This window comes from Tursiops truncatus, chromosome 2 (genome assembly GCF_011762595.2).
Source record: "Tursiops truncatus isolate mTurTru1 chromosome 2, mTurTru1.mat.Y, whole genome shotgun sequence".
Classification (NCBI taxonomy): Eukaryota; Metazoa; Chordata; class Mammalia; order Artiodactyla; family Delphinidae; genus Tursiops; species Tursiops truncatus.
The window spans coordinates 2,804,943-2,821,509 of NC_047035.1; the positions used below are offsets into that span (position 1 = coordinate 2,804,943).

The 16,567-nt window shown below is 39.7% G+C and overlaps 2 protein-coding genes across 12 annotated transcripts in view; both read right to left on the reverse strand.

The window, feature by feature from the left end:
• The window catches only part of TRAF3 (TNF receptor associated factor 3), a 116,437-nt gene that overhangs the window by 51,613 nt on the left and 48,257 nt on the right, over positions 1 to 16,567 (reverse strand). For 9 of the 11 annotated variants that reach the window (XM_073800019.1, XM_073800018.1, XM_073800014.1 and 6 more), the window contains one exon: positions 3,545 to 3,668. The exons of 1 other annotated variant lie outside the window; for it this stretch is intronic. In XM_073800019.1, the coding sequence (XP_073656120.1) occupies positions 3,545 to 3,555 (11 nt within the window). In that variant the 5' untranslated portion in view covers positions 3,556 to 3,668. Of the gene's footprint in view, positions 1 to 1,812; positions 1,927 to 3,544; positions 3,669 to 16,567 lie in introns of all 11 variants that reach the window. One more of the 11 variants, XM_073800012.1, reaches the window with a different exon arrangement.
• LOC117311003 (large ribosomal subunit protein eL42) lies at positions 5,401 to 5,834 on the reverse strand. Its single transcript, XM_033850583.2, has one exon. It carries the CDS (start codon positions 5,796 to 5,798, stop codon positions 5,478 to 5,480), a length of 321 nt encoding a protein of 106 aa, XP_033706474.1. The 5' UTR covers positions 5,799 to 5,834; the 3' UTR covers positions 5,401 to 5,477.

A 16,567-nucleotide genomic window follows, 5' to 3' on the forward strand; every position in this document is an offset into this window, starting at 1 on the left:
TCTCCTGCTGGGCAATCAGACCTGCACAGATGAGCCTCTGGCTCTGATCCCCACACTCACTGAGCTTTGAGACGACCCCTCTAACTTTGTCGCACTGCACAGGCGCCTCATGGTCAACACAGCCCAGATGGAATTTGTCATCTTCAGTGCTTCCCATTCCTGTCCAACTCACCTCTCTACCTACTCAGAAACAACCTGCTCCCATCTCAGGGAGTGACACCATTACCTGGTCAGCTGCCTAAGGCAGAACTGTCCCCACCTCCCTGATTCTGACACTCAACCATTCATCAAGACCTGTCGATTCCATGGCCTCCAACCTAATTCCCCATCGCCACCGTGGCCTTGGTTACGGGGTGGTCATTCTGTCGCTAGTGAGATGCTCTCAGGTTCATTTTACTCATCTGCAGTCTCTGCCAGCTAAAATAGTCCATCTTGAGCTTCTAGTCCAAGTCTCTCATTTTACACATAAGGAAAACCAGGCCAAGACAAGTGATGCACTTGCAAGGAAGGTCCCAAAATTACTGAGAAATCTGAAATTGGATAAAAAGCAAAACTGATGACATTTATATGCAGGAGAAACATATACTGATTAATGCCAACATATTTTTTAAAGTTAATTTTTTCCTATAGTACAGCCAACATGATGGAATACTATACAGCTGTAAAAAGGATGAGGAGAATCTCTATTTACTGCTATGCTGTGAGCTCATGATATGTTGTTAAATTAAAAAAAAAAAAAAAAAGGTGGAGAGGGACTTCCCTGGTGGTCCAGTGGGTAAGACTTCGCACTCCCAATGCAGGGGCCCTCGGTTCAACCCCTGGTCAGGAACTAGATCCCGCATGCATGGCGCAACTAAGAGTTTGCATACCACAACTAAGAAGTCCGCATGCTGCAACTAAAGATCCCACGTGCCGCAACTAAGACCTGGCACAGCCTAAATAAATAAATAAAATTTTTTTTTTAAAGATGGAGAAGAGCTTGTACTGTATACTACCATTTTCTAAGAAAGAGGGCTGTAGGTATACACACACACACACACACACACACACACACACACACACATACATACTTATATTACAAATAGACAAACTAAAAACAAAAAAAAAAGTTAACTGTGGAGGAGGGAAGAAACAGGGTACAAAGATCAGGAATGAAAGCTAGATTTCTGAAAATACTTTATTTTGACTTGTAACCATGAAAATATTTTTTATAAACGTCTAACGCAAGATTTAAAAAGAAGCTATTCCTTAAAATAAAAATAAAATAAATGAACCTAACTGTGTAGCAAGTTGGTGGCGCACCGAGGAACTGGCTCAGGTGACGCTAAAACTTAACAATTTGGCAGAACATCCCTAGGGACCCACCCTGAGGACAGAAAGAACTGCAGAAAATCTCAGACAGTTTTCAATAATCGTACACTGGTTGGTAATATGTTGGTGTTATTATTTTAAAACTATCACGTTTATTTTATAGGTTAAAACAAGTAAGTAATGATGTGAATGTTGTTAGGAACCAAGATTTTCAGCATAAGAGAAAAGACACATCAATACAGAATCAAAGAAGTAAAAACCATATAATCCTGAATTTGAAACAAAAATATCAGTATCAACTCATGATTAAAAAGTGTATTTCCTGGCTGTCCACCAAAAAGGCCCAGGACAATAACCAGCCTTATAGCAACGAGTATCCCTAGTGCCCAGTCTGTGGTCTCAAGGTACCGTTTTCTACAAGAGGGAACCAGAGCTGCTTAGAGAAATAGCCAATTCCAGGTCTGGGGTGAAAAAGTACAAAACGAATCCGAAACATCTTACCATTTCAGAGACCAAGGAAAGGAAGGCTACGGGTCACGTCAAAGGACAAGAAGTCAACTTAAAGAGGCTCCACTGGCAAAAGTGGCACAATCCTAGCATCCGTGAGAGTAATAACTGCAATGGATTAAACACACCACATACATTTAAATTCAGGAGTTTACACTGATACTTAATCCCTGGTCACTTTTGGAGTGGCTATGAGACCATCTCATTATTTTGAGAACCCATAAAGAGAAAGAATCAGGCATTTGTCCTACCTTTCCTATTTGAACTGTCCCTTAGGTTAACCAAACAGTTAGTATTTCAGTGAATCAAGGCAGGGAATTCCCTGGTGGCACAGTGGTTAAGAATCCGCTTGCCAATGCAGGGGACACAGGTTCAAGCCCTGGTCTGGGAAGATCCCACATGCCGCAGAGCAACTAAGCCCATGCGCCACATCTACTGAGCCTGCGCTCTAGAGCCCGTGAGTCACAACTACTGAAGCCCGTGCGCTCTAGGGCCCGCGTGCCACAACTACTGAGCCCACATGCTGCAACTACTGAGCCCGAGCTCCTAGAGCCTGCGCACTGCAACAAAGAGTAGCCCCCACTTGCCGCAACTAGAAAAAGCCCGCACGCAGCAACAAAGACCCAACGCAGCCAAATTAAAAAAACAAAACAAAAAAAAAAGGGTAGAGTAAAGGATGAAACTTATCATCATTTACAACCCCTAATGACCGTGAATCCAAGTGCCTCCTGGTGAGGGGACACACCACCACCTCCGAGTGCACGTGCTCAAAGGCTGAGCCAGTCGAACTTCTAGATCTACCTACCACCTCCCAGGAAATAACGGGATAGAAGAATGTGTTCAATGGAAATGGCAAAAGTCAAAACAGGGACACCCCCGACTACAGAACAACCAGCATGGATTTTCCAAAAAAAAAAAATGCAAGGAAGAAAAGGGATAGGGTGGAGCAGTCAATTGATTAACAGAGACTTAAGAGACAGATCAGCTAAATGCAATTGTTTCGACCCTGCTTCAAACAAACTAAAAAAAATCGAGACTACTGGGGGAAATTGAATGGTACTGTGATTATGAATAAAATTTTAAATACCAGTTTTCTTGATACTTATGAATTTATCAAAAATAGCTAGGTATTAAATCTTACTTTGCATGCAAACATTTCAAACCCGTTTCATATTCATTTTTATGTTCTAACATATTAAAGAGTTCTTAATTTCAAGTATAAAATGCCACTCAATCACAAATTAGAGATTAAAACACAGGGTATTTTGTTTCCTTTCAAACTCCTAGAGAAAGACGGTTAAGGAGCAAGCAAAAGATGCAATACTCAGCTGGGCAGGCCTCCAGCCTCAAGCCACTGGCACCTTTACTGCAGCGGCATCCTCTGAGGGAAGGCTGGGCCTCAGGGCTTTCAGAGGGCAGGCAGAGATGCATGCCGCTAACCTTGGTTTTCAAACTCATTATCGTTACTAAGACATCAGGTGTAATGTCTATCACTTGCAAAGTTTAATGCTGGTTTTAAAAAAAGAAAAAGTCAGATGCACACCAAAATACAGTGCCGTGTAAGCAGAAGACAGTCCAATACACCTGTTATAGAATGAAACTGCTAAAGCCAAAAGTGAGGAAGTTCAGGATGTTTTTGAATTTAATTACTTCACTGTCATGCAAAGCAAACAAGTAACAGCTGAAGAAGGAAATCCACACAAATTAAAATTTTCTAGTGACATACCTGTGTGTCATATGCTGTAAGAAGATGTGTCTAAGCTTGATCAGGCGGGAAGAGATTTCAATAAAGAAAAAGCAAAGCAGCGTCAGCCTTATCCTTCTTCAGATAATGTAGTGGAGTCCCTTACCTAGGAAGTAAGATACGTGGTTAACTCACATGTGGAAAATTTTAAAAACAGAATTTCAAAAATGGAAATTTCTAAAAAATTATAAAGTAAGAAGTTTAGGAGAAAACTTTTTTAACCATCTATATAAACATGTGCTTTGAATTTTCTGCATTTTTTGAGTTGAACATAAATTACAAAGTCTGGATAACTTCGGATTATCTACACATAGAAAAGCACAAGAAACATGTATGTACAGTTTCACAAGGTTATTATGAAAACACTAGTCCAACTACCACCAGACCAAGGAATGGTATACTGTTGCAACCAAAAAAAAGTTGGGTGCCTCTCTCTGATCCCAAACCCTTTCCTCCGCCTCTAAGTAACAACCACCCTAACTGTGGTTATCATTTCGTTGCTTTTCTTTAGATTTATCACCTAGGCACGTAGCTCTGACAGTTTATTTTTGCCAGCTTCTGAATTTTACATAAACACAATCATACAGTGTGTCTTCTTCTGTCTTGCTTTGTTTTTGCTCCATTGTTGTTGCTGGCTCTGTTGTTTGTTTTCATTGCTGTATAATATTCCATCATGCAATATACCACAATTTACTTATCCATTCCCCTGTCCCCTGGGTAATTTCTGCTTTGGAGCAAATATTAGCACTACTGAGGTCTTTCTGGCACAGCTATCTTAAGCATATAGGCATATATTCCTCTAGTGTATACACCTACAAGTGTGACTGCTAGATTACTGGGTAAGTGTATATTCAACTCTGCTACATAAGGCCAAACAAACTACTTCCCCAGGCGGTTGTAACAATTTACACTCCCACAAGAAGGTATGAGAGAGTTTCTGTTGCTCAACGTTTTCAAAATTTGTCACACTATTTTTAATTCTTGCTAACTGAATGGCTATGCAGTGGTGTCCTAAGAATCCTTTATTATGTAAAATTTTATAATTATTTAGGAGAAAAGCTCATGAAATTTGACAACTGCTCATGAAATTTGACATCTGACAATTGCTGCAATGGAGATTTAATTCTGCAACCAAGCATTCGTTCACTTTTCCGATGGTTACTGCACTCCCATTTCTCACCAGGTGTAACCCCCCCACTCTCAGTCCACCAGCTTCCAGAGACACTGGTTCCAACACCCAGGCACAAGGGGACAGGTGTCAGGGTGGGGGGGTGGGGGGCTGGCCAGTAAGAGCAGCCTATTCCCGGCCAGAGTTGTTTCATCTGTGAGCATACAACCCAAGTCAAAATGAATCGAGTCTTTTCTTCCTCCTCTGGGACTTAAAGAGATTTTCATTCTTTCCCAAAGAATCTGAACATGAGCACATGGGAGTGAAGAGGCTTTCTGAGAATAGAGCAAAAATGGAGGAAGATGCTGGGGAAGAAGCTGACTCAACTGCAGCCAGCCCTGAGGCTTTTCAATTAGGTGATCAATAAATCCCCCTTTGCTTGTAACAGCTAAGGTCCAGGGACATCAGAAATAGCCCTCACTGACATCACTCATTATAAAACATGTGTTGTTTTGTTTTGTTTTGCGGTACGCAGGCCTCTCACTGTTGTGGCCTCTCCCGTTGCGGAGCACAGGCTCCACACGTGCAGGCTCAGCGGCCATGGCTCAGGGCCCAGCCGCTCCGCGGCATGTGGGATCTTCCCAGACCGGGGCACGAACCCGTGTCCCCTGCACCGGCAGGCGGACTCTCAACCACTGCGCCAACAGGGAAGCCCGATACATGTGTTTTTTTTTTTGTTTGTTTTTGTTTTTCGAAGTAAACAATCTCAAATGTTTATTGCTTTCATAACAAAACAAAATATGAAGCTCAGAACTGGATCACTTGGCCCTTTCTCTTCTTATCTCCTCCCAGCTCAAAATGCTTGCATCTCTTAATAGCCAGCATTCTCTTAGATCTGCAGTTCGGCTCAACACATTCAAGCCTCAGCACAATCTTCTTTGTAGTTTTAGCCTTTTTCCGGAAAATCGGCTTAGTCTGCCCACCATAGCCACTCTGCTTCCTGTCATAACGCCGCTTTCCCTGGGCATACAGAGAATCCTTGCCCTTCTTGTACTGTGTCACTTTGTGGGGTTGGTGCTTGCCGCACTTCTTACAGAAAGTCCGGCGGGTTTTAGGAACGTTCACCATGTTTGCGAGCGCGCTATCGGCACGGAAAGAGCCCGATACATGTGTTTTAATCTACTCAGTAAGCCGCAGAGATCAATTAAGGTAACACACGATAATACACACACACACACACACACACACACACACACACACAAACACACACACACACACACACGGCCTCAATGTTATTTCAATCACATTTTGTAAGTCAAAACAGTTTATCACCCAAACTTGAACTACAGTTCTTGCCAAATGTTAACTCTGAATGTTTCTTTGGCAAGAGAATGAAAAATCAATAGCTGTAATTTATTTGTCCTTGTCTGCTATAAACACTTCACTAATTATACTATCCCTATTGGGTTTTAGTAACAAAGTTATGATAACCTCATAAAATAAATTAGGAGGTGTTCCCTGGTTTATTCTGAGGAAGTATTTGGATAAGATTGGAATTATTTCTTCCTTGAAAGTCTGGTGGAATTTAACAATGAAGCCATCTGTGCCTAAAAAATTTTAATTACTGATTCTATTTTTTTGATGGTTATAGGACTAGTGAAGGTTTCTATTTTTTCTGCAGCTACTTTTAGAAAGTTACATTTTTCAAGAAATTTGTTTATTTCATCTAAATTTCCAAATTGACTGACATGATGCTATTTCTAATAATGTTTTATGATTTTTTATAGTCTACTGAATCCAAAGTAGCTTCTCTTTTTTCCTTTCTTTTCATTGATTGTGCCTCCTCTTTTTTTCTCCCTTATCTCACCAGACGTTTGTCACTTTTACTAGACTATTCAAAGAACCAATCTGGGTGCTTTGTTGTTCTTTTCTACTGTAAAATTTCCATTTGCTGAATTCTGCTCTGATTTTCTTCCTTTGGGCTTTTTGGGGTTTTTTTGGGCTATTCTTTTTCCAATTTTTAATTAGAGTGATACTTAGCCTACTAATTTTCAGCTTTTCTACCTTTCTAAAGCTATAAAATCTCTCTCCATGGACAGAGAGATTTGGCTGCGTTCTACAAGTTTTGATGTATAGTATGTTCATTTTCAGCCAGTTAAAAGCATGTTCTAACTTCCATTATGTCATCTTCTTAGAATATTTTAAAAATATTCCTTTATTTTTAAGCTCGTAGGGATTTTATAATTATCTTTTTGTTACTGATCTACAGCTCAGTTCCACTGAGGTCAGAGATTATAATCTGTATTATTATAATCTTTGAAACGTATTGCACTATGGCCTAGTATTGGTCAATTTTTAGAAATTTCTTCTATGTGCCTGAAAATAAAGTATACGTTGCAGGTTTTGGAGGGAATGTTATTTATACGTACATCAGACCAAGGGTATTGATCCTATGCAAAACATCTGTGCTTACAGAATTTTTAAAATTTTTGGCCTACTTATTCTATCAGTTACTGAGACGTGTGTTGGAATCTCCACGGTAACTGTAAATTTCTCAATTTTTTCCTTGTACTTATGCAAATTCTAGTTTGGATACTCTGAAGTCATATTATTAGGCTTCTCCACATTGAGAATTATGATGACTCTCTTTTGAGTTGAACCTTTTACCATTACAAACCGTGACAGAGACGACAGGTTGACCGAACTTCCTTCTTCTACTTCCTGGGCACAAAGCTAGATTGTTATTTCCCAGCCTCCCCTGCAGTTTGGTTCTTACCAAGGTTTGGTTATACGACCTGGGCTCCCCCTAACAGAACGTGATCGTAATGTACCCCACCCGCAGGCCTAGCCCGTGAATACTGGTGTGAGTGTCCATACTCCCCCGAACGCAGAGGCTCCTGCAGAGTATTCCAAGTCCTAAGAGATGGCAGAGTCACAGGCAGAAGCAGCTGAATCCCCAGATGACCATCTGGAAAGCAATCTGCCAAACAGGACTGTCGGTACTGGACTTTGTGTAAGAAACGAATTTGCTTATAATAAACTACTGAATGTTTTGTTATAGGAACTAGTTGCCAACTCTATTGAGTGAAATGACACTCATCTCTAGTACTGTTTTTTTTGCCTTAAACTGTATTTTTTCTGACACTATACAATCTTGCTTTTGGCTAGTGTTTGCATAGTTTATTTTTTTCATCATTTTTCTTTCAACATCTCTTAATCCTCATGTTTTAGGTGGGTCTCTTATGAACAGTATACAGTTGGATTTTTAAAACATCTTACTTGATACCCTTGTCTTTTAATTGGAACACTTAGCTATTTACACTGGAAGCAACTACTCACATTTAGGTTTAATTCTGTTATTTTACCAGGGGCTTCTATTTGCTCCTTTTGGATTACTTGTTATCATTCTAGTCCCCACTCCCCAGTAATCTGGAAATTACACATTGTTTCTATTCTTTTAGTAATTGCTTTAGAAATTATAATGTACAGGTTCTTACCAAAGTCCAATGTTAATCAATATATTTACCCTTCCCTTGGACAGCAAGGGCCTCAAAATATTAACTCCATTCACCATCTTTCCAACTTATATTCTACTGTTGTGTGTGTATGCATGTGTATACCTTTCTGTCATTATTGTTTTACACAATATTCATTCATTTTTCTAAAAAAGGTACAGGATTCTTTCTTCTAGTGTACTGAAGCTGTTACCCCAAGTCTTTTTGGCTTTCACTGCCTGTGTTGAGAAGTCTATTACTGTTCCTTTATAGGTAATCATGTGTTTCACTATGTGTTTGGGTGGATTTCTTTTTACCTATCCTGCCAGTCATTTGTTGAGCATCTTGGATCTGTGGTTTGGCTTCTTTCAGAATCTGTGGAAAATTTTCAGCCATTATCTCTTCGAATACTGCTTCTGCACCATCCTCTCTCCTCAGAACCAATTATACATGTGCCAGAGCTCACTGTTTCCAGTCTCCGGCCTTCCCTTTGTGTTTTCCACATTCCCATCTCCGTGTTTCACTCTCGTTTTTCTTCTTTTGGTCTGTTACTGTGGTGGATTACATTGATTGATTTTCCAATGTTAAGCCCATCTTTCATTCTTGAGATAAATCTGATCATTATGTAACATCCTTTTTATATGCAGCCTAGCGGATTCTATTTGCTAAAATTTATGGAGGATGCTGTGTATATCACAAATACTGCTTGGTGGTTTTTCCTTTATTATAATGTCTCTGTCTGGTTTTGCTTTCAGGATAAGGCTGGCCTTACAGAATGAGACAGGAAGCATTCACTTCTCTTCTATTTTCTGAAAAAGTTTTTGTCAGATTCAGTATTCTCTCTTCTTTAAGTGTTTAATACTTACCAGTGAAGCTATCTGCGCCTGAAGATTTCTTTGAGGTAAGGATTTTAACTACAAATTCTTCAATAAATATATAGTTATGCTATACATTTGTTCTTGAGTGAGCTTTGGTGGTTTATGTTTTTCAAGGAGTTTGTTCATTTTATTTAGGTTGTCAAATTTATTGGCATAAAATTCTTCACAATATTCCTTATTGCCCATTTAACGTCTGTAGGATCTGTAATAATGTCCTTTTACATCCCTGATACTGGCAATTAATGTTTCTTTTTTCCCCACTGATGAGAGATTTAGATATAATATACATCTTCAACTCATCACAGCTTACCTTCAAATAATATTATACCACTTGAGACACAGTAATACTGTACTTCCATTTCTCCCCTCCCAACCTTTGTGCTATTGTTATTTACTTACCTCTACAAGTATTATAAATCCCAAAATACATTGTTATTTTTGCTTTAAATAATCAATTTTAAAAAGATTAAAAGCGTGAATATCTGCCAATTATTGACCATTTTTGGTTCTTTTCATTCCTTTGTGTAAAAATTTCCATCTGGTATCATACTGCTTCTACTTGAGCTTCCTTTAAAATTTCTTGTAGTTGTAGATCTGCTGGCAATAAATTCTGTCAGCATTTCTTGGCCTAGAAGTTTTGACTTCACTTTCATTTCTGAAAGATATTTTCACTGGGTACAGAATTCTAAATTAACAGGCTTCTTCCTTTCACTGCTTTAAAAACAGCACTGTTGTCTCCTGACTTACACAGGTTCTGGCCAGAAGTCTTCTCACGTTAATTTGGTTCCTCTGTAACATGTCCTGTTTTCTTCTTGCTGCTTTTTAAGATTTTTTTCTCTTCATCACTGGTTTTTCAGCAATTGGATCACGTGGCACCTTGGTATGATTTTCCCTGTTTGCTCTATTCGGGGTTTGTGAGCATCATGGTTTGCAGTCTTCAAAAAATCTGGACATTTTTCAACCACTATTTCTTCAAATACCATTTCCATTCTCTCCTCTTCTTCTAGAACTCCAGTTACACATATCTTGAAACAGCTGATTTTCTCTCACAGGTCACTAATGCTCTGTTACTTTGTTCAATCTTTATTCTTTGTACCATATTTTGGATAGTTTCTACTGCTATGTCTTTTTTTAAAAAATAAATTTATTTACCTTATTTATTTATTTACTTTTGGCCGCGTTGGGTCTTCGTTGCTGCGCGCGGGCTTCTCATTGCGGTGGCTTCTCTTGTTGCGGAGAACGGGCTCTAGGCGCATGGGCTTCAGTAGTTGTGGCTTGTGGGCTCTAGAGCGCAGGCTCAGTAGTTGTGGTGCACGGGCTTAGCTGCTCTGCAGCACATGGGGTCTTCTCGGACCAGGGATCAAACCCGTGTCCCCTGCGTTGGCAGAAGGATTCTTAGAACCACTGTACCACCAGGGAAGTCCTCTATTGCTGTGCCTTGAAGTTCACTGATCTTTTCTTCTGTACAGCCAATTTGCTGTTAATCTATTGTATTTTTCACTTCTCTATTATATTTTTCATCTCTAGAAGTCCTAGTTCAGTCTTTTTCATATCACTCACTCATTATGCTCATTCTCCCCATGAATATGTACAACTTATTTATAATAGTTATTTTAATGCCCCTGTCTGCTAATTTCATCATCTCTGTTATTTCTGGGTTTCTACTGATTGATTTTCCTCCTGGTTAATATCATATTTTCTTGCTTCTTTGCATGCCTGGTAATTTTTATTAGATGCTGGACACAAACATTTTTACATTGCTGGGTGCTGGATTTTATCATATCCTTTTAAATATAGTTGGGGCTTTGTTCTGGGAATGCAGTTAAGGTACCTGGAATCAGTTAGGGCAGGTCTGCAGCAGTCTTTTAGTCCAGGGCTGATTCAGTCCCATTACTAAGGTGATACCCCTCTGAGGAATCTACCTGATGCCCTAAATGAAAAAGCTGCTCTGAACCCACCCTCACAAGATTAAAAAACAAGCTTTAAAAGGACCTAACTGATACAACCCTGGGTGGTGCGAACACAAACTATCTCAGCTCTGTGTGATGTCCAAAAAGTGTTGAGTCCACTCCTTTCTGGTGCTTCTTTTCCTGGCTTTGAGGTGTTTGCTCTGATGGACGCGTAGATCAGCACTCGGCCCAAATCTCAGGAGGTCCTTCTGCAGATCTCTGGAGTTCTCTAAGTAGCTCCCTACCCCGTATACTTTGCCCCTCAAATTCTAGCTGCCTTGTGCTCTCCAAACTCTGATCTCTGTTTTGCTACTTCAGTAAGGCTAGTGGACTCTGGTTTTGCTCTCCCTGTCCTGTAATGTAGAAACTGTCTCTAGACCAGGACTGGTAAACTATGGCCTGAGGACCAAATCCAACTTGCTACTATTTTTATAAATAAAGTTTTATTGGAACACGTCAATGGCCATTCATTTACATACTTAGTATGAAAGCAGCCACAGACAAGCCATGGTTAAAAGTTATAATTTTGATGAAGAAATAGTCCAGAACTCATGAAACTCAAATTCATTTAACAATCCAACACGCTGAAATTCACGAAGCACCCTCACACACTTCCCTCCCCACTCTGTCCTTCTGACCCGGCCCTGGACGTGAGCCTACCTCCCCCAGCGTGGCTCAGCAGGCCCTCCTCTGCCGAGAGCCAGCCTCCCTCAACACCAGGGTGGGCTTGCAAGCTCTGCTCCACCGGTGCCCTTTCTCCTCCTGTGTTCATGCTCCTTCTCTCCCACCCCCTCCACTGTCCTGTCAGACACTTCATCCCCAAGACTACATTCACGTGCCTTGAAATCTTCTATTCACACTAACCCTTAGCACTTAACGAGGTGCCAGGCACACACGGCAAGCACTTGCTTGTTGGGGAATTAAACTCCTTTTAATTAAAGTGGACTTAAACTCGCATATTTCTGTGAACCTTCCCTTCCCAGGGAGAGTGACCCTCCTCAAACCCTGGTCTGTACTGTACGAGGAGGATGCCCATCACAACACGCACAAGCCTGTACCAGCCTTGCTTCCTCCTCCCTCCCACCTGACTGTGAGCCTCCTGAAGACACAGCCGTGTCTCCGTCAGGTTTGTGCCCTCAGCACTCAGAAGGTGCCTGTCGCACAGGAAGCACTCAATACACGTTAGTCACAGTTTTTATTAGTTAGTATTAATTTAACCTTGTAGTTATTCATTTATTCCTCACAACTCTACAAATACCTTTCTCCTTTTTCCACTGCATTGTAGAGATGAGAAAATTGAAACACAAAGATTCAGCAACTTCGCAACATTACACATTAGCAAGTCGGGGATCAGTGTGCCCCTGGAACCCATGTGCTTAACAACCGTGTCTCTTACCAGATAGACTGCACCAACAGAGGTGTGCTCACTGACTCAGGATGTCGTGGGAATCAATACAGATTTATGCTGCAAAATCGGATTTGCCATTTGCACACTCAAATTATCTTTAAAATGTTATCCAGGAGACAGCAGAAGCAAGAAGAACTACAATCCTGCAGCCTGCGGAACAAAAACCACGTTCGTAGAAAGACAAGATGAAAAGGCAGAGGGCTATGTACCAGATGAAGGAACCAGATTGGACTACAGAAAGACAACTAAATGAAGTGGAGATAGGCAACCTTCCAGAAAAAGAATTCAGAATAATGATAGTGAAGATGATCCAGGACCTTGGAAAAAGAATGGAGGCAAAGATCGAGAAGATGCAAGAAATGTTTAACAAAGACCTAGAAGAATTAAAGACAAACAAACAGAGAGGAACAATACAATAACTGAAACGAAAACTACACTAGAAGGAATCAATAGCAGAATAAGTGAGGCAGAAGAATGGATAAGTGACCTGGAAGACAGAATGGTGGAATTCACTGCTGCGGAACAGAATAAAGAAAAAAGGATGAAAAGAAATGAAGACAGCCTAAGAGACCTCTGGGACAACATTAAAGGCAACAACATTCACATTTTAGGGGTCCCAGAAGGAGAAGAGAGAAAGGACCTGAGAGACTATTTGAAGAGATTATAGTTGAAAACTTCCCTAACATGGGAAAGGAAATAGCTACCCAAGTCCAGGAAGTGCAGAGAGTCCCATACAGGATATGGGAGAAACATTTCAAGGAGAAACATTTCAAGGAGAAACATGCCGAGACACACAGCAATCAAACTGGCAAAAATTAAAGACAAAGAAAAATTATTGAAAGCAGCAAGGGAAAAACGACAAATAACATACAAGGGAACTCCCATAAGGTTAACAGCTGATTTCTCGGCAGAAACTCTACAAGCCAGAAGGGAGTGGCATGATATACTTAAAGTGATGAAAGGGAGGAACCTACAACCAAGATTACTCTACCCGGCAAGGATCTCATTCAGATTCGATGGAGAAATCAAAAGCTTTACAGACAAGCAAAAGCTAAGAGAACTCAGCACCACCAAACCAGCTCTACAACAAACGCTAAAGGAACTTCTCTAAGTGGGAAACACAGGAGAAGAAAAGGACCTACAAAAACAAACCCAAAACAATTACGAAAATGGTCATAGGAACATACGTATCGATAATTACCTTAAACATGAACGGATTAAATGCTCCAACCAAAAGACACAGCCTTGCTGAATGGATACAAAAACAAGACCCATATATATGCTGTCTACAAGAGACCCACTTCAGACCTAGGGACACATACAGACTGCAAGTGAGGGGATGGAAAAAGATATTCCATGCAAATGGAAATCAAAAGAAAGCTGGAGTAGCAATACTCATATCAGATGAAATAGACTTTAAAATAAAGAATGTTACAAGGAAGGACACTACATAATGATCAAGGGATCAATCCAAGAAGAAGATATAACAATTATAAATATATATGCACCCAACATAGGAGCACCTCAATACATAAGGCAACTGCTAACAGCTATAAAAGAGGAAATCAACAGTAACACAATAATAGTGGGGGACTTTAACACCTCACTTACACCAATGGACAGATCATCCAAAATGAAAATAAATAAGGAAACAGAAGCTTTAAGTGACACAACAGACCAGATAGATTTAACTGATATTTATAGGACATTCCATCCAAAAACAGCAGATTACACTTTCTTCTCAAGTGCGCACAGAACATTCTCCAGGATAGATCACATCTTGGGTCACAAATCAAGCCACAGTAAATTTAAGAACACTGAAATCATATCAAGCATCTTTTCTGACCACAACGCTATGAAATTAGAAATGAATTACAGGGGAAAAAAACGTAAAAAACACAAACACATGGAGGCTAAACAATACGTTACTAAATAACCAAGAGATCACTGAAGAAAGCAAAGAAGAAATCAAAAAATACCCAGAGACAAATGACTATGAAAATGCGACGATCCAAAACCTGTGGGATGCAACAAAAGCAGTTCTAAGAGGGAACTTTATAGCTATACAAGCCTACCTCAAGAAACAAGAAAAATCTCAAGTAAACAATCTAACCTTACACCTAAAGGAACTAGAGAAAGAAGAACAAATAAAACCCAAAGTTAACAGAAGGAAAGAAATCATAAAGATCAGAGCAGAAATAAATGAAACAGAAACAAAGAAAACAATAGCAAAGATCAATAAAACTGAAAGCTGGTTCTTTGACAAGATAAAATTGATAAACCATCAGCCAGAAAAAAAGGGAGAAGACTCAAATCAATAGAATTAGAAATGAAAAAGGAGAAGTTACAACAGACACCGCAGAAATACAAAGCATCCTAAGAGACTACTACAAGCAACTCTATGCCAATAAAATGGACAATGTGGAAGCAATGGACAAATTCTTAGAAAGGTATAACTTTCCAAGACTGAACAAGGAAGAAATAGAAAATATGAACAGTCCAATCACAAGTAATGAAGCAATGGACAAATTCTTAGAAAGGTATAACTTTCCAAGACTGAACCAGGAAGAAATAGAAAATATGAACAGACCAATCACAAGTAATGAAATTGAAACTGATTAAAAATCTTCCAACAAACAAAAGTCCAGGACCAGATGGCTTCACAGGTGAATTCCATCAAACATTTAGAGAAGAGCTAACACCCATCCTTCTCAAACTCTTCCAAAAAATTGCAGAGGAAGGAATACTCCCAAACTCATTCTATGAGGCCACCATCACCCTGATACCAAAACCAGATGAAGATATTACAAAAAAAAAAAAATTACAGACCAATATCACTGATGAATATAGATGCAAAAATCCTCAACAAAATACTAACAAACAGAATCCAACAACACATTAAAAGGATCATACACCATGATCAAGTGGGATTTATCCAGGAATGCAAGGATTCTTCAATATATGTAAATCAATCAATGTGACACACCATATTAACAAATTGAAGAATAAAAACCGTATGGTCATCTCAATAGATGCAGAAAAAGCTTTTGACAAAATTCAACACCCATTTATGATAAAAACTCTCCAGAAAGTGGGTACAGAGGGAACCTACCTCAACATAATAAAGGCCATTTTAAAAAAAAATGTTATCCAGTAGTCCAAATTCCTCCCTGGTCTCTTGAGGAACTAAAATAATGACATTCAGCAACTTGTCCAAAGTCAGAGTCACCAGGACTGAAACCCAGGTCTCACGGACCAGCACTGCCTCCGTGGTAGCTTGTTCACGATGGCTCTGACACCTGTAAGCTCACATCCTGGGCAATCACCTAATACCTTAGCAATAAGCAAAATACACACCTCAAAATTCCCAAGACATCGGTAATGCCTAACAGATGCATTTGTCCTTTTTTTTAAACCAAGCATCTTTTTTCATTGCTTTGAATTTCAGCATTGACATCCCTGGGTTGATGTATTCCCTCAGGACTAACAAATGACACTCACAACCAGATGCACCAAAAAAAAAGCACCTTTAGCTGAACCAAGTAAGGCCACTTCAGACTTCAGGGAAGGTTACTGAGACCTTGGCTAGGCTAAAATGAATTTTCTCACATCATTTAAATAATCATTTGCTTAGTTTCTAGCCACTTTAATATGAGAATTGACCAGAATTATTCTGCTTACTTTTGAAAAGCATTATCCAAATGGATTTGAACAAGGAGGAGGCAAGGAGCTACTTAAGAATGAAGTGACTACCCCACGCTACCGGGTAATAGAGTTAAAACTACCCTTGGGTAAAACACGCCATGGTTTGTAACTACAAGGCAATGGTGAGTTTAGTTTCGTTTCTGGCCTTGTGATAGGTTTCTCTGAAGTCTTACTCACCTGAAATCATGACCAAACATCCATTACCACTGCATACTTACTTTAGTCTTAAAATACAAAATGTCAGAAATATTTTGACAGAGTCAAGTTGAAAATTTAAGATATCCAGTGATATCTTATCACTGTGATCTCTTTGAATTTAATATTCTTCATGCTACATAAACTCTCTAGAATAAATCTACTTCCTAATCAAATGTGACCCCTGCTGCTAAGATTGCTGGATCCACCAGTACAAAGTTTCCTATGTGGCATCTGACTGATCATATTAACTTAAGAGTTATACAGA